A 19,420-nucleotide genomic window follows, 5' to 3' on the forward strand; every position below is an offset into this window, starting at 1 on the left:
GTTCCTGTTGTGAGGTTTTCACACATCGCCCCAAATTCTTGGGAACCCCCTTTTTTAATCGCCTTTAGGGCCAGTGGAGAAGGTTAGATGTATTTTTCACCCGGTTTCAACTTGATTTTCCAGAGCTATCAGTTCTATCCTTAGGCCGAATAAGTTCAAAGTTGATTTCAACTTGGCAGGATAAGATTGTGAATTTTGTACTTAGACGATTTCTTTTGAAAATTTGGATTTAATTGTAAATTTGAATGATTATCAAATAAGGAAATTTTTCGTTAGACTTAGGTTCTTGGAAAATCTTATTTTTTTTTGGTGAAATAGAATTTAATTTTGTAAGATGAAGTTAAATTGAAAAATTGATTTTTACTCTAGAGGCAATTTTATTTTTTTGTCATAAAATTTTAATTATTTAGCAAAATCGATTTAGAGGAAAATTGCAAAAATTGGCTTTAATAGATTAAATTTGCCTTGAAAGCTTTTGGTATTTAATGAAATTGGTAAATTAATATTAAGAAATGGCTTTTGGTTAGCCAAAATTCAACTTCAAGGATGTATTAATTAGCAAACCATCATTAAATAGAAATTTTTAGCATCCCCAAGGCACCATTTAATTTCGTTTTGCAATTTGTGGTTAATTAGTAAATTAAAAGTGCAGTTTTCATTTTAGAAAATTAAAATTTTGGCAAAGTATTTAAAGTGGGCCACTAACTTAGCTTTAATTTTGGTTTTTTTTTCCTCTATAGGACCAAGTCGGCCAGCCTGGGAGGAAGGTGAAAGCTGCTATAAAGGGAGTCCCATCCCATTTCATTTTCATCAATTCATTTGCTCCTTTGCTTGGGCGAATTTGAAGCAAGGGCAGATTTCCAGACTTGGGCGAAATTGGTGGAAGGCAGTTTTTTGGCGATTTTTGGGCATTTTCTCCATTGCCATTGTTGGGCGATTTGTCTAAGGGCCAGATTTTTTGCGTTTTTGGGGATTTTTGCTCCACTTTGTGGGCTGCGATTTGTGCCCTAGGTGGCAGATTTTACAGATTTTGCTCCTTCTTTGCTTGGGCGAATTTTGTGGAAGGGCAGATTTTTTTCATGCTTAGCCGAATTTTGTGGGAGCCGAATTTTGTGGGGGCCGAAATTTGTGGAAGACAAAATTCTGATTTTCTAGAGGGGCTGCAATTTTTATATCAGATTTGGGCAATTTTGTTGGGAGAAGAGATACATATGAAAGTTTGATTTTTGCATAGAAGGCAAGTGTTGGATAAGCTTAGAGGCTTTGTTTTCTAATTTGCAAAGGGATTTGTAATTCTTTGATGTCATATCCCGGGTTCCGAAAAGTTGCTGTAAGATTATTAGTTAAGGTGAAAGTCATCATCTAGAGTTGCAAGGAGTGCTTAAGCTGACATCCATTCTTTCGCTCTTTTCTAAGAATTGCACTACTTGGTTCTTCTTGCCTTTTGGTCCACCACTCTACCATCCCGTAATAGGGCGACGAGCATGGAGGATGATAGTGCAAGTAAGAATCCCAAGCGGGCAAACGCTAAGAAAGACAAAGAGGATATGACGCCCAAAACTTCCTTCTTCTCGAAAATGAAGAAAATAACCGATACTAATATCGCTACAGTGGACATGATACGGATGAGGGACAGACTAAAGGAAGGACAATCCCCCTTGGCAAAGAGGATATACAAGAGCGGAATTGTACATGCAACAGCTTTTCCTCCTACTTTGCCTTGTCCGGAATTGATTATGGAGTGTGCATCCAGATTTGATCTAGACAGTAAATCCATCATTTTTGGCGAAGGGAAGAGAGTGTTGGCCAACATTGGCGAACAAGCAATTGAAGAGACATTTAATATTCCCCAGAGCAAGGGCATGACAGTTGTAATGGTGGATCAGGCGGCCAAATCATTTCAAGGTAACCAAGAGGCCTACTTCTCACATCTAAAGCGGAATTGGATACACGAAGGAAGGAAAGGAGTTAACAAATCAACAAGGCTTACAGTGGCAGATTTCAAGCCGGAATATGGCGATCTCATTGTTCTTCTCAGCCGGATCATGGGCCTAGCTCAAGCTATGCAATTCGAAAACTGGATGTACTTCTTCATTGATGAAATTGAAAAGGGAAAAGGAAAATTTGATTGGGCTAGGATCATAAGTGAAAATTTAGAGTTGCAACTTAGAACAATTCAAAACCAAAGGCAATTCTACATGGGATCCTATCTGTTTTACTTAATTGCTAGATTGTATGAGAGTCCGGGACTTAGGGCCTTAGGAGAGATTGGTAATGGGCCGGGGCAATATTTGGTGCATGAATGCTATCCGCAGCTTCATTTGCACAATAACAAGGATTACAAGATGTTTTGCGATGCATTCGCCATGAAGACAGTAAGGGTATTACAAGGGGCGCCTGCTAAGAGACTTTCATCGAAAGCAGAAGCAAGGATTAAGAAGTTTGGGAGTTGGTTCATCCAATTCCCGCAATTCACATACATTAGAGTGGCAGGAAGTACAGTTTGTCCCAAGAGGCTTCCAAGATACCCGCCCGACAAGGTAGTTTTGATGGAATTGGCTAGGCAGCTTGAGCACTATGATAGAGTAATGAGGAATGAGGGGAAAACAGGCGTTTCCTTCTCAATTATAATTGGCAGTGATAGTTGCCCAAATCGGGCTGCCTTTGAGGCTGCGGAAAAGGAATTGGAGTGGTATCATCTAGGATGGTACAGAGCAAGGCAAGGATTCGACCCTGTTGGTCTTATCAAAGCATCTCATGAAAGCGAATTTAAGCATGTTCCCACTATAGAGGACTTTTGGGCCAATGCAAAGGATGATTTTCACGTGAGAAAGCTAGCTTTCTCGAGATTGTCGGTGAACATGATGAGAGATATCAGATGGAGAGGCCTTGATATTCCCGATCAATTGGAGGATGATCGTAGTGTGTTGAGAGAAGACTATGAGACAGTAGTTGGAACAGAGTTGAATCCAGTGGATTGGGACGATCATCAGGATCCTTCCTTGGAGGCAGTCACAAGGACAGTAGATTTGCATACCGAGTCGTGGTATAATGCCAAGTTGAGAAAGCTACAAAGACAAAAGGTTCTCCTTACTTATGAGATGATGAAACCGAAGGAAGGTCTAGTAGAATCAATCGGACAGAAGGGTGAAGGAAGTGGCCGGCAATCGGAGGCAGTTAGAAATAGCAAGAAGAGGGCTTTGGAGGTAGAGAAAAGCCAAGAACGTTCGGAACCTCCAGCCAAGAGACAGCGGGCAGCGCCGTCAAAGGAGAGTATAACTAAGGCTAGAAGCCAAGAGGTCAATTCGAGTGATAAAGGGGCCGCAGTGGAGGTGAGCTCTGATTCGGAATCAAGTGGCTACAGTGAAAGTACGGAGTACTCCCCTCTCTCGGAGAACCAGCAAGGAAATATGGCAGAAACTAGTAGAGAAGAAGATGGGCCGATTGATATTGAAGAGATAAGTCAGGCGTCTAAGGCCGTTGGTGATGCTTTGTTGGTCGAACCGAATCCGGATTTGGGGAGATGCACTGCACCACTATGGTTAAGGCAAATGCTTATGCCGAGAGGCGAGGTGGTAATGGCTCCCGCAGTTGATGATATCCAAGGACTAATAGAAAAGGATGATAGCGAGAACCAAAAACATATGGCAAATACGGTGGCAAGGGTAATCAGAAGCGACAGTGATGGTCACCGAAGGGTTCAGATTGCTATACCAACAGTCAATAAGGCAGCGGATGAGATTGCAGCCCAGGAGTACGAAATAGTAGAACATAATTTGGGAAGAAATACAGATGATATGGAATGTGAGGAGGTTCAGGAAGGCATAGCATCAATCAGAGAAAGATTGAGGAAGGCAAACGAAAGGATAGTAAAGTTGGAGGCTGAAAACAAATATTGGAGAGATTACCAGCCAATCCAACAGCTGCATCAGGCAGCCCTTCCTCAAGACAGCGGGAGCAATTCAGAAGAGGTATCAGCTCAGTTACATGAAGTAAGGGGTTGGATCTATGATACAATCCAAGATGGGCAAAATTTCTTGCCCTCCTTCATCTCAACATTCCAGTCATTGGTGACTGCTAGAAACAAATTCAGATTATTTGAAGAGGAATGGAAGAATTTTCTTCCCATCAAGGATTTGGTTATTCCTAGGCTGCAGGCGTTCATTAGGCTACCGGAGGCATATTTGGAAAGAGCCCGGTTGGTTGATGAGAGAGGATTGAGCATAGTTGAATCTTGGTATGTCGCATTGACTACCAGATTCAAAACACTTGAAGAAATTCATGATGAGATTGCACAACACGGCCCAAGCGTCGACACTTCCATTTCGACCATGATGAGCGACGTTGGGGTGGCGCTTGATTTTGAGGGTATTAGAGAGGAGGATGTCAGTGAGACAGGATTTGGATCGAGATTGGATGAGTTAGGAAAGGCTGCCGTCAAAAGGAAACATCTGAACACCCTTTCCTCACTCAATGCTTTTATTGGGTTTGCAAAGGAATATGAGAAGGATCACGAAAGGATACTACAAGCAGCAAACAGCGTGGCAAAGTCAGCAGAACTCCGAGCGAAGCACACACCTTGTCCTCCTATGGAAGAAGTTAACGAAAGGCTAGCTAAGTTCATTGCCTTAGCTAAAAGAACAAAAGAAAAAGGAAGAATTATATTAGAAGATCATCTTATGTAAGCCCAAGTGGCAACTTTCTCTTTCTTCTAGAATAGGACAAGTGTTTGTTTCTGATTGGCCACCATTTTGGTGCCTTCTCATTGGTTGCCACTTTTGCACTTTTTTCATTGGTCCATTGATGAGGTGGCATCTTCTCATTGGCCGATGGGGTGGCAACCCTAATTAGGGTTTTGGATCCAATCTGGATCGTCGATCTTGTTTTGATCTCTACCGTCCATTGTATTTTGGACCTCTATATAAGGCCATTGGCTCTCATTTGTAAAGGGAAGGGTTGGAGAAATTGTTGCGAAAATAATACCAAAGTGCTCTCTTTTTCATTGCATGTTGACTAAGAACATTGGGTGTTATTGCATGTTTTCTACTTCCACATAGTTAAATTTTCTTTTCAAGTTGAAGCAATTTCATTTCAAGTTGTTAGAGTAAGAGTAAAATAAAATGGATTGTTGCATGGTAGCTTTGGTAGATGTTTGATAGGGGTCAACACTAGGCCACTAGCATCCTAGCGGCTGGTTGGGAGGCTTTGTGTGGTGATCTAGTTTACTTTCCTTTGAAGCGTTGCATCTATGGAGGTAGGGCCGCTGGTTAGCCTTCATTAGATTCGATCCCCGTCCATCTGCTAACCTTCCATTCTTAGGAGTAGGAGTAGTTGAGCAGCCAAATTTCATGCTTAGAAGAGGTTAGTTAGAGAAGTAAACCAAAACATCGGCATTCTCACCTTCCATCGCCATTCACCCTACATTGCCATCATCGCGCCATCAACATCATCTAGCATTCACACCGAACCACCATCTCCATTTTCTCACCAAGATCCAAATTTTTCTCAAACAAGAAAACGTAAGGCCGCCTACGTGATTACCAGCAAATCACATTGATAAAACTGAGCGAGTATCCAACGGTGTAAGGAACATTGGAGTTATACTCATGTCCCATGAGAGATAACTTTTCAAGAGAGGAATTGTGTATTTGATATTCTGTATCAAGCATCCAATTACTAATATGTTATGTAGTGACACAAAACTCGCATCAACAGTTCCTTACGTTCATATTCTATCTTGCTCAACATTAGGACCCTATTATGATGCATGTGTGAGAGCCTTCCCTAGAAGGACCTTGTTCCAGGGATATTGTTCCCTTTTCAAACTTTATTTTCAAGAAGACTTCCACTGATCTCTCATTAAAAATACACCATTAAATTATAGGTAAGTATATAATTTCAGATTCTGCATATGACAGTACTTTATCACCTTGAATCACAATTGGAAACCCTATAATTGGCAAAAAATAGGGATCCATAAGAATCCTTGATAGAGATTGGGAATTTTTATCAGCTTTCCACTGTGAGGAGTTCTCATTACTTCTCTCTTGACCCACAAGTAGAGGAATGGGTTTCACGTCAATGTGGATTGACTCCAATTTCATACCATCCATTATGGAATAGGTTAGCACCATCTTTTGCTGATGGGATCGACAGCTGCAAGTTAGACCACTTGCAATATCAACACACCTAGGATAGTTTATCAAAGGTTGGAGTTGGTGATAGTGATTCAGGTACTTATGGTCGTAAGTGTCAGTTTGATAGGGACTCAAATGTTGAGAGAATTGGTATTTCAATTGGATTGAGTTTAGATGAGTTGTTACTACTATCAGTGCCTACAGTCAATTTCCAGATGATCATGTCATTGATATCAATTATTTGGGTGTTGATGCTACAGGAGTTTCTTGTACAATGCAGGGATAGTATGCAATTCTACCCTTGGGATCTAGGTGGACAATGATGCTCATTTTGCTCTGAGATTGCTAGGGGACAAGCAATCTTAGAGAGCAAGGACTATAATGTCCCCATTTTTAGCAGGTTCCTACAATTGTCCTGGCCAATTCACCATCACAACCCTCGTGAGCTGATAGTGGGATTTGAGGGTCTAAGTTGTGGGGTTACAGGCTTTTTAATGGTCTATGGTGTGTTTTGGCTCTATTTGAGGGACTTACTATTTAAAGTAAGTCAAATTGTTGGTTCTGATGAGCTCAATTGAGTTAGAGTTGAGTGATGCTCTCAGTTTTTTTTTTTAGCTTCTGGTTTGGGCTCCAAGAATCTTGGAGGGAGCATCTAGTTATAGTATGTCACCAAGTCTCATTCATTGTCTTTCTTCATCAAGATCACTCTGGTGTTGTTAGATTTCGATTATGATGCTTCTTCAGTTGTTTTCACAAGACAGGTTAATTATTATTATTAATTTATTATTCATCTAAATATGTTGAGGATGTTATTTTTGTTGGTGTTGTATATTGATCACCTCAGTATCATAGCTCATTAGAACCGAGTTGAAAAGTTTTAAATTGTGGGCACAAGAAACAATGGCTATGTGTGTCAAAATATTATGTTATGGTGGAAAAAGTCATTTTTGGGAGCCAAAAGCAATTAATAAATTATATTCTAATGGCACTTTATTATATTTTAATGTTGTGTGGAGGAAGCTTCTTAAGTAAAGTTCATTTGGGAAACTTGTGTCATTTGGAGATTATAAATATGAGCCCATTTAATGAGAAAAGCGTCCGAATATCCAATTATCTTATTCACTTTTGTTGTCTTGGTGACATTTCTAAAGTTTAAGATTTTTTGAGCCCTTGCTGAAGTATAAAGGTTTTATTTCTTAATATTGTCATAAGATTGCACTCCAAATTGTTGTTGTTGTATAGCAATTTGTCCACACTTCTTTACTGTATCTTTTCTGACTAAGAAGTGGTTGAATTCTGAAAGAATTGACTGGTCTGTGGATGATTACCAGTGTCTATTGTGACTGCGCATACCTGCAATTTGCTGGAAGTAATTATTGTGCAACATTGAAGGGTTGTGATTCCATTGTGGCAGCGTTTGGGCATATCCTACCTGCAGCTGCTTAGTATTTGTCCTACAACACATTTGGAGGGACGGCATTAAAATTATAAGGGATTTGTGTTACTTAACAGAGGCCTGCAAACTTCTTTCAGGCCCTGCGAACTTCAAAGAGGCCTATGTGTTTGCTAGCATTGGCCTGCGATTTATTTGGAGGTCTGTAAGAGGGCTACGATCACATTGGGAATCTCTGTATCTGGGTTTGAAAGAGACTTCTGTGTAATTCATGCAATTTTGGAGCTGCACGTGGTGCCTGCACAAGTTTTGAAAATATTCCATCAAGCAAAACAGGTTAGAACATTCATTTTTTATATTCCTTCTTACTGTTGCAGCTGGATCTCTTAACGAATAGTTGTAATTGCAAATTGGGAACTCAAGCATTACGTAATAAGTGCAAATTGCTTAATATAATTTCATTGCACATCTAGCTGGACTTCATTGTGAATTTTGATTTCATTCCAAGCTTGAATTAAATTTGGTTTGTTAGCATTTTTGGATGGAAAAAAATTTTGCAATAGATCGAATCATATTGATTTGTTGCATATTTGGATGGAGAATCTGTTTGCAATATGTTTGACAAAATGCCAAACCATCTGATTGGTGTGAAAATTTGGTGAGACTGGAGTGGTTCAAAATATAGCCAGCTGAGGGTTATTACAGATTCTAGACAAAAAAGTGAAGTAGCAAGCTCCTTTTCACCTATCTTCTCTAGACCATATGAAATTTGAATGTCCACTACGACATATCTCCCCTCTTACTGAGTATAATCTTTTCCATGGAAAATATTTGTGGAGATTTCCACATTTAAATCATTCTCCACATCAAAATGGCATGTTCTCATAATGCATATCATGACAAAATTTGAAAACAAAATCTAATCTCTCAACATATTGTACCACTTTCTCAAGAATAATCATCACAAAATACATGCTCTCGTATTCCTAAAAAAATTGGCACATTTGTATGAAGAATATTTGCTCACCAAGTGTTATGTAAGGAAGTGTGAGAGAGGTGTGTGCATTTATAAAGCAAAATTGTGACTTTTTCACTATATTTTTCCAAACAAAATTGTGTTATTTTTGTGTTACACATATTAATGTGTGTGGAGACATTTTTGTCAATCTTGCCGAGTTTTCTGGCGAAAAAACATGGGAAAAGTTCATTTAGTATTTCACTCAGCAAGTATTCCCCAACTTGGCAAGTACTCAGCCAGTATGCCATCTTTGGTGGGAATGAATATAGGAGCTCATGTAGTCAAATTAAAGCCTGCCTACATGCTATGCCATGTTTAGAGAAGAGAGTTTGTCCAAAACCAAATAGTATACAATGGGATGCATAAAAGAACAAGAGAATACCAAAATGATAAAGTAGTAACATTTTTTTAGAATAAGAGTACATCCTCTTTCCAAGAAAGAATTGCCAAAACTTCCAATTGACTTAATTAGTTGGTCCACATCCTATCTTGCCATCATTGTCTTCTTAGGAAGAGAATTGCCCTTTTCTTTATCATAAAAGAAACCCATTGGAAAAGGCCTTCCAAAATGAGGTGAGGGAGATTGGAGACGAAAGCATTGCTTGTGGTATTTATAGCAATAGACTTCCTTTCAACCTTGTCAACTGCCATTTTGGTGGGTTATGATGTAATACACCTAGGGCTTTCATATATGATTGACCAGTTTCACTAAGGTTTACAAATGTGATTTGAATATTTTTATATGTATGAATTCAAGCATGTTCCTCACAGTTGCAATACCAACTCAAAAGTAGCAGTAGAGACTAATTAGTTAGAATTTATATAAGAGTTTGAATTGATTTATGATCAATAACCAAAATCAGAGAGATGGGAATAAACTTAAGTCTGATATAAGCTGACAGACATAAAGTGATGAATTGGTTACACCAAGCTAGGTGTGATTGACCCTACACCTCCTTCCCTAGGGTGAATCCTTGCCTAATCAGATTGCAAGGGTTAAAGTGTAACACTTGAATAAACTCCAATGCCAAATGTAGGTTCCAACCTGCTGTGCTACTCTCTATCAGGGTTTGGATGAAAGCTTCATTAAGGTTGGTCATTACTTTTACCCAAGTTATGTTGCTAGCATTGGGGTCAGATCTATACCAACACAATTGATGGTTTGTTACAGGCAGTTATGACCCCTGACCTCCTCTCCCTTATTTGCTGATACCTAGATCTAAGGCATGTTACCCTCAGAGGGTCAATGACCTTTGAACATTTCTGTTACATCCCTATTTTTGCTTAGAAATAAAATACTCTTTATAGCCGTTGTGAGCTTCATGTGAAGTAAGTTGATTTGTTTAAGTTAGTTAACTGTTATGATCCATGTGAAATGGAAGTGTTGGTTATTTGTTATAAGTTTATAGGATTTGGAATATAGTTAATTGTTATGTTGTCATATGAATTGGAAAAGGATAGTTAATATGAATACTTGTTATAGCAAGTTTGATTTGACTCAAAATATCAATGGGTCAATGAGTCTGACTCAAAATCACACAGTTAAATCCTGATACCAATATCACAAATTTGATTTGATCAAATGATAAAAAATATGTTATTACCTTGATGGAATTCTCCTTGCAGGAACGCGACGAACATTGCCAGAAAAGGAAAGGGCATGAGGGCACCATCTACCATTGAGCTAATAGGTATGGGTCCTAAAACCACCTTGGTCAAGGGAAAAACCAGACTAGGCAACAAGGGGGTACCAAGTGATTACCATGAGCTAGGTTAGTCTACGTATTTAATAAGAAGGCAAAATAATTAAATGAAATAAAATTGTTACCTTTATATTAATATGAACTTCAAAGCTTCCTGTGATAACTAATATGTCTTTATTTGACAATACCATGGTACCTATATATACTTGCACATGTATGTACATATATAAAATACATATGTGTATTTCAAATGAGACATGCATGATCGTATACACCCACTTAAAATAAGACATATACCCAAGATACGTATGCATATATGAGTATAGATAGATTTAGCGTAGTATTCTTGTATTAACACCTTGTGAGTGGAGTTATTATTTGCCAACCTTTGGCTATGCTTTCATTATATTTCATGGCATTGACCCTCTTTATTTTCCAGCGGCCTATTTAATATTTATTTTCTTCTTTGGAAAAGCCACATGTGCTATCAGCCTCTTCAGAGGCTCTTGAAATGTAACTCTTAACATTGTTACCTTCCTCATCTTGTTCGCAACCAAGCACGCTTGTGAGAGCAAGTAAAAACGATCTTTGTTTTATGCGATTGATATTTATCAGCAGAGGTGTCCACATATGCTATCTTTTGCAAATTTCCTACCTCTGTGATTTCACACTCTCGTGCTTCATATCTGTGATATTATTCATTTTCTTTGCTGTGAATTGTTCATTCAGTGTTGTGCATATATTTGCTATAGCCTTTCATACATCGCTTCAAAATTGCACATCCTATGCCATGTTATTTTTGCTAAGATTAATTATTCCACATTGACTCTACTGAGATTGCACCTACGGTGTTGTGGGGATTGCCTTTTGACTCATGCATACTCAGCATATTCCTCAACAACAACAATTTCAATTGTGTACGTGTTGCTAGAAGCTACAGGCAAGGAGCCTTATAATACCCTGTCAGGTTGCGCATTCTATCTTACCATTTTATTATATTTGAAGGGCTCGGAAAGTTCTAGTTGAAAATTTAAAAAGATATAATGTTATGTATCATATAGAGCCAGACGGTCAGCTCTAAAAAAACATACCTTTTTGCATGAGATTGTAACATAAAGCCTACATAAGGATCATATTTAGTTACTACATACTGGTATGTTTGTTCTTTCAAAACTTAAATCAGAATTGGAAAGATCTCTAACCCCGTGCAATACTTATAAAGGGGCATCCTCAATATGCCTCTAATATAATAGGAAGCACTCTCAATGTGTTCAAAGAACTGTTAATAATTTACATGCACTCATTATATCTGTCATATACCCAAGATGGGCATAAAGAGATTGAGTAAGATGAACATGGTTGTTCAAGGATGTAGACAGCCATACTGAGATTCATCAAGGATGACTAGTAAGGTCAATATGAAGAGTATGGGTTGACGGAATATGAACAGTGAGTTATACCTGCATGATAAAAAGAAAGAAATCAGAATTTGTGATGAACAAGTAGTAAACTTATTAAGTAGTGTAGACTGAGTCAGCTCATGATAATCAAGGGGTACAATTTTGTTGTCAAGTCAAGCAATGGGTGATTGGGCACTTAGTGTCCATTTAAAATCCTTGGTCGGGGTAGGTTTAGTGGCATGCTTGCTGCTATGATTACTAAAGGTTTGGGTTGCTAGCAATTGGATAGATGGGTTGATGGGAAAGACTCCATAGCCTAGTTGGCTGCCTAGCCGACACTCTACACCAGGATGCTCAGTGGCAAGACGGGGCTATCTTGTGCCTAATCCCGGGTAGTAAGGGTCTTTCTCAGTTGAGATTGTGTGGGGATACTTAAGGGTCCAGGGTTGGGAGGTTGAGCCCCTAACAATGCTTTTCATCTCCACCAAATGCCAAGACTTGCACAAAACAGGGATATTTTCTACATTCAAGTTATCTTCTTTAAAATAGGTACTTCACTTTATGTATTTCATTTCAATTGAAGATATGTGAGTAGATTATAATTGTGAGATCAGTTTCTCTCTTTCCTTGTACTAGGATTCAATTATTCTGTTATAGCCATCGAGCCCTTTCATTTGAATGCATAGCATAGTTATTATAACTGTTTCATGTGAATATGAAGGATATTGTTTACTTCGTTTATAATTAATTGATTATTTAGGAGTGGGAAATTTAACATGTTACAATTTCATCAATGGTTCTTAGATTTATTGGCCTAAAGATGGATACAATTAAATCAGCATCTACAAATGATTTGCATCTTATCTTAAAAGATATTGCTTTCCAAGTGAGATCCAGTAGCTTGTTGCAGTGTGTTTGTGCCTAGTAGGTTGGATGAATAAAATTGTGGCAACAATAGTAGGGTGATCTTAGTGACCTCCCTCTGAATTTTGACAAGGTACAACTCCCTTGATTAAATATTCAATGAATTATGACCAAACTTGCATTAATAGGCACTTTTTACTGGAAGACACTAAAGGTATATACACCCATTATATCAATACACAACGAATGCATGGCATAATAAACAGTTTTTACACTCATTCAAAGACACAAATCTTTTCATTGTAAGGAAAATCGATCCCACAGAACATCTGCATACATTCCTTGACACATATAAACTATAACAGATAACGAAATATGAAGTTGATAAATAGATTAATGGAAGTGACTTTCGACAGATAAAATGCATTTGACAAATCCTCAAATACACAGATTTTCAAAGGACCAAACAATTACTTTCATTCACAGATCAAAGTTTTCATTGTTCATCATTATTCATATGATATGAAATATAAAGAATACGAGGATTTTATGCTATGGAATGTATCAGTTCAACTAAAATTTTCTTGGGAAAAGACAGTCAAACCTTTTCCAATCAGTTGATTGACTATATATAGTCTTACATAATCAGAATTGAAAGAAAATGGGTTAAACAACTCACAGTCTGTTTTTTAAGATTTTACAGAATTTCATAAAGCCTCAATAACTATCACCCAGTACCTAACTTATCGTATTCCTAAAAACCACCCAAAATTTATTCCTTTCTATCCAACTGCGGACTATCACTGGGTTGTTTTTCTGAACTCTGCAGACTGAATTGGGTGACGAGCGGCTTCCATTCCGCATAGAACACCACGAACTCCTGACTCACCTGCAAGTTAGGTGTGCTGATATGCATTATACGCTGTCACCAAACATCCTTTTCTCTCTTAATTTCCTAGATTCTAGTAGCACAATTAGGCTAGTAGTACAATTGGGCAGGTTATCAGAGCAAATGGCTAGTAGGGCTTCAATCTGTACAAGCTTTGATACATCCTCTACAATAATGATTTTAGATTCTCTAACCTTATCAACTTCCTGCCTCAGATGCTGTAGGATCGATTCCTTGTTCTGGCCTACTTCCCTGTTCTTTGAAACATACAAGACTTGATTGCATCCGAGCTCTTCTATCAAAATCTTGATTAGTTCATTCAGTTCCTTGATGAACTTTGAGTATTTTGCCTTCCCTTGTTTGATGATCGAGTTCTTCCACTCGATATTCTTTCTGCAAATATAAAGCATGTACTCGTCTACAATCTTGGAAGGTTTTTCAATAAGGAATTGAGCAACAGCATACCTTTGGACTTCATGAAAAATGTCTTGTGCCCATTCTTCGAACATGCCAATAATCATCTTACCTATTTGTACCTGATCAAGGAACTTTTGGCTGACAGGGGATTTGGGATCAAAAGATTGCAGTCCCTAAGCCAGAGTTGAGGGCACGGCCCACGAATGGTGTTAATGTATTCGGCCATAGCCTTCAGCATTTACTTAGGCTCCTTTTCGTCTTTCTCCTCTTTTCAAGACCTTCTCAGCACCTTCTCGATTATGGCTTTGAATAGGAGACTGTCAGACTCCTTGTTTGTGACTCCTAAATTCAGATTTTCTATCTTGAAGTCGCTCATTGTAGGTTCCTTCACTTTTTCTGTGGTTACTGGTCAGGCAACCTCTGCTACCCATCTTCATGTCTGTGGATCAACTACCATTCGTATTGTGGCCTTCAATTTCTTAGCCGTTGGCGTCATCTGACAACATTTTCTTACCATATCATCAATTGGTCAGGCAATAGGTACAAATTTCCTCTTCTTACACATTGAAGTCTCCATTCACTTTTGAGTAGACGATGGTGGACAAACAAAAGTTGGAGTTCGACTGGCATTGAGTCCATAACACTCAGTGCTTGGCTGAAATCCGGAGAATCATCTAAGTCAATGGTCTCCAACTTATTGAGCTTAATATCTTCACTAAACATGCTCTTCTTGTGTCCTTCTCCCGACTCTATGTTAATCACTTTCTCCTCAATCCTCACCTCCTAGTCTTTATTTCTTGTCCTCGACCACGTGACCCGAACAAGAGTAACAGTGGGTATCAGGTTCACGGGTTCATTCCTTGGGCTCGACTTCTTTGCATTATTTTGAGACTCGCCTGCATCACAAATGGTAGCTCATTTATCAACCTCCTTAGAAGTAGATTCAGTTTTCTTGTAAGTCTTCATAGACTCCTTAGTTTTTAGATCTGCATTCCTCTTCTCAAGCAACCATTTTTCAGTCTGCCTTATAACAAGGAAGGTCTTAAACTCTAGGTCATCACTATCTAGAAGTGTCCAGTCAATTTGGGAAACGAGATGAGCTTCAACATATATACGGTCCAAGATATTTTCATCCTCCTCTTCAACCCCACTTACGTTTATTTTCAGACCAAAACTGACAATTTGGAACAAAGAGAATCTGCTCCATAACCTCTTTAACACTTCATGCTCATTTGCACAATCAGCCCATTAATCCTCTAAATATGGAATTGGTAGGTACACTGGCTTCATAAGCAAATACTCCCTTAAAAACCCCCTATTATCAAAATTCATGCGAGGTTTATAGAAGTGGAATTGGAATTTTAAAAAATCAACCTCTAAATTCAAAGCATCAGATGTCGTTCTACATTCACATCCACCTAGTTCAATGGGAAAGGAAATATCTTGTTCACTCCTGGGTGAGCACATTTTGCTAACATTAGCAAGTTGTCAGCACACTTCTACCAATATGAGACAATCCAACACATACCTTGGTAGCTTCACAAGGGCTCCTCTATATCCTCTAATCCTTAGATATGTGAAATGTGGGAACTATGTGTAATAGCACCCATACACAACAATGAGATGGATGGCTTCGTCTAACATTCTATATTGAGGATTTCTTGCTAGATCATGTATCAATTTCCCAGAAAAGGTGTCATTGATCCTCTTGTAGTTCATGGTATGGTTCTCCCTCTACAAACAAGAATAGTACTCATATATCTTCATATCCTCTGTAAATGGTTCATGTGGCAACCAAGCCCATTCCCTAGTAAAAGCGAGGCTGGAAAATCAGTATGAGGTCATGTGAAACCCTCAACTGCTGAAGTGACCATTATTGAGTAGGTCATGCAATTCCTCGGCGATAATATTGGCCCAATCCAAGAAGTGAGTGCCTGACAAAATGATTTGGATGAAAAAGTACATCCAATCCTCAAAATGATAGGCAAGGTCATCTCCCCTGACCCTATTCAACAGGGCTACCAAATCTCTAATGTGGATTTTCATATGCTCCTGGGTAAGAGGCCTTGCCAACCTTAAACCACCCTTTTGTGCCTTAACTAGCCAGTTCTTGGCAATCACAATTCTATACAATTGCTAATTTTGAGAAAACTGGGCCCAGGAGGAGGAAATATTTAAGTCAGAGTACTCATCCCTTACTGGAATTTTTAGAGTTGTCGTAATGGTTTCTTTGTTATTGGGAGCAGCATCTCGCCATCAGCATTCCCTATGCACCTTTCTTTGGGGTCATATATGTCTATGCACTCTTGAACCAATTTTGGGCAAATCATTGACATCAGAAAAGTCCAATGCAGGGTTTCTGGCCCTCTCTACAAAAGGATTTATATCAAAATGAAGCCAATCGGTATCCCTGTGTTTCAGGGTGAGGATATCTAATTATAATTACTTTTCACTTCACACGGGGTAGTTGGCAAGGTTCAATTTTCAACCATTATAAACAAATATTTGTTGCCGCCAATCACATCACATAGTACTTTATTGATGTCTTTTCCCATAGGACCATTGAACGTGTTGAACTGCTTCAACCATTTGAACCATTTCAATGGGTTCAATGTGTTCAAGCTGTTCAAAACTTTAGTATATGCTTTATTTAACAAAAACATATGACTGGACGAGAAAAGAGACAATGAGACTTCCTTTTTGAATATATATATATATATATATATATATATTAGAGACATCACGGTTTTCTTTTGTACTCTTTCGTCATAATTCAGACACGAGCATCATCAGTGCTTTCACAACATAAATTTAGACAGGTCGGTGTATTTATAGTTTCAAACCACAAATCGAGACATATGGACTTACATTAGTAAATCTTCAGATACATGGGCTTACCCATGTCCCTATGCAGCTTCTTAAGAGCAATTTCTGCTTAATTTTAAACAGTTCAAGTGTCCTCATGCAGGGTAAAGGATATTTTAGAATCTTTCCCTATTTTTGTGGAGCGGCAGCTGCTTAAAAGTTGAAAAAAAGCTTTAGAAAAATGGGGAGGCTGAAAATAAGCAGCTGTTGCTTATTGAAGAGAGCACAATTGTGTCTTCACCAGGTTTTTTAATCTCCTATTTATTTGCAAGTAATTTTGCTTTCAGATTTTTTTAGCAAAATATACAATTAAAAATAATTTTTAAAACAATAAATGTTCCATGCATAGAGCCATCAGCTCTACAAATCATGCCTCAAAAAGTTGAGTACCTGCTGCTAGAAGAAATAAGCTAAGCAGCAGCATGCGGACCTGCCCTTAGAGACAGAAGATACAAACCCCAAGCTCTGTCATAAGAACATAAATTATGTTGAATCGTAACACAATTCGGATATGGGCATAATGTACCATTTTCCTATCACATTAAATGCAGTCTTATGGGCAAACTTTCTGCAGCTTCCTCAAATTGAAGCACATTGGTACAACATAAATTCAGAAATATGAGTAGAATGTTAGTAGTTCCACGCCACTAATTCAGTCATATGAGCAAAATTACTCTTGTTCCAGCACAAACTCAGCCATATGGATAAAAGTGCAATTGTTTCACAGCACGAATTCTGCTATATGATTGTACTTGTTGCACCATATTTCCAGGCATTTATAGCACCTAAATCGGCGACTGGAAACTCCTCGGCATATACAACCAATGAAGGGTATTCATCAACAATTATTTTAATAAAGATACATTTACATCCACAAAATTCATAGTTTAAAAGAGACCACCTGTTAATGTTGTTGTCGTAAAAATAATCTACATACTTAGGACTAATTACTTGCCTGACCCAGAAGGCTAAGAGCATAACAATCATGACCTGCCTCGCTGAAGAAGGGCAACCAATGCACCGCCCAACACCAGGCAGCATGAAAGCTTCCATGCACAAACACAATTGGGCTTTTTCTGTCATCGTTTTCCTTCGCACCTCTCTGCACAATCACCTCCATTTTCAATCCTGATGGAAGGATATGAAACATTCTGAACTGCCCATCACCCAGCTCGAAAGGTACTCTTAGTCCACTAGATTGTGCTTCAGATAAGGGCGTCTTTTGTTCACTTTTGGAGGAGGGACATACCTTTACATTTCTGTAAATCTTCGTCAAGCGAGTACTTTTTTGAGACTGGAAGCGTAAAGTTCTATTGAATGCGTTGTATGTAGAAATGTGGACAGTGGATAACTGATCGAATGGAGAGATGTTGGCAGTGATTTTATTTGGTCTTAATGAAGCGTCCCACTTTAAAAGTGAACGACAAACCATGGCGTCCATAGTTTTCAATCCCTGGAATATGTTACACCGGTATTTCTGCAAAGGAAACAAATAAGCAGTGGAATGAGTAGGGATACAATTCGTTTATTCATTTTATACCTAATTCTATATAAGTACGAACTTTATACATTCACTTTGCAAGATTATTCAATTAAATCCACCAATAACAAGTACTTATTTTAGAATTACTAAAATATATCTAAAGTTTTGTTATTCATTTATAAGTTTTATATTTTATAGGAATTATATAATTGGTTGATTTGGTTAGGAGCCCTTTTATTTTCAGCTAAAATTTATGACAGAATATTGAATTAATATGATTATTAATTTTTCACTACATTTAACTTTTACCAAATACTAACAGTATTTAAATTTGACTATTTACTTTCTTATAACACACCCTTTATTTGTCATCTTAAATTCTAAAACACCTTATACTATAATTATATTGTACTATATTTTAAATTCTAAACTTAATCATATTTAAAAATTTAAAATATTCAAACAAAAATCAAATGCAAAATCTTATAACCTAAATGGTTTTCACTTCCAAAGTTAAGTATGTTTTGGATTTAAAGTTTTTAACTATTCAAATGCTTTAAATGACTAAATATATTAAATTATCTTAGGACTATATTATTTATTTTTTATTTATTAAGTTTCTCAATCATATCACAATTATTTTGAATTTTTCCAAAACTTAATATCAAATCAACTTAATATCAAAGGTTAAGGAGGTAAAAAAATATTAAATAAAAAATCCCGAAGCAAGAGATATTAAAATGATGTCAATTGATCAAATGCAAAATCTTATAACCTAAATGGTTTTCACTTCCAAAGTTAAGTATGTTTTGGATTTAAAGTTTTTAACTATTCAAATGCTTTATATGACTAAATATATTAAATTATCTTAGGACTATATTATTTATTTTTTTATTTATTAAGTTTCTCAATCATATCACAATTATTTTGAATTTTTCCAAAACTTAATATCAAATAAACTTAATATCAAAGGTTAAGGAGGTAAAAAAATATTAAATAAAAAATCTCGAAGCAAGAGATATTAAAATGATGTCAATTGATCAAATGCTTTATTCTTCATAGATGTATTATTCACATGTTGAAAAAAAATCAAATGATTGTATTCAACAAGGTCTTCATAAAAAAAAAGATTCTCCATAATTCAAATTTGTGAATTATAATATACTATAGCTTCTTCTTCTTTTTATTAGATTGCAGGAATCGGCTGCAGCACGGCCCCTCCCTATAAACTACAGTGCACCGAGTAAACTT

The 19,420-nt window shown here is 37.5% G+C and overlaps 1 protein-coding gene across 4 annotated transcripts in view; it reads right to left on the minus strand.

The window, feature by feature from the left end:
• The window catches only part of LOC149570946 (uncharacterized), a 93,734-nt gene extending 75,528 nt beyond the window's left edge, over window positions 1-18,206 (minus strand). For all 4 annotated transcript variants that reach the window (XM_089812500.1, XM_089812499.1, XM_089812501.1 and 1 more), the window contains exon 1: window positions 17,642-18,206. In XM_089812500.1, coding sequence (XP_089668626.1) covers window positions 17,642-18,127 — 486 coding nt within the window. In that variant the 5' untranslated portion in view covers window positions 18,128-18,206. The remainder of the gene's footprint in view (window positions 1-17,641) is intronic.
• Between the last annotated feature and the right edge of the window lie 1,214 nt (window positions 18,207-19,420).

Source organism: Cupressus sempervirens, chromosome 2, assembly GCF_028749045.1.
Source record: "Cupressus sempervirens isolate cs-2001-9-10 chromosome 2, ASM2874904v1, whole genome shotgun sequence".
Lineage (NCBI taxonomy): Eukaryota > Viridiplantae > Streptophyta > Pinopsida > Cupressales > Cupressaceae > Cupressus > Cupressus sempervirens.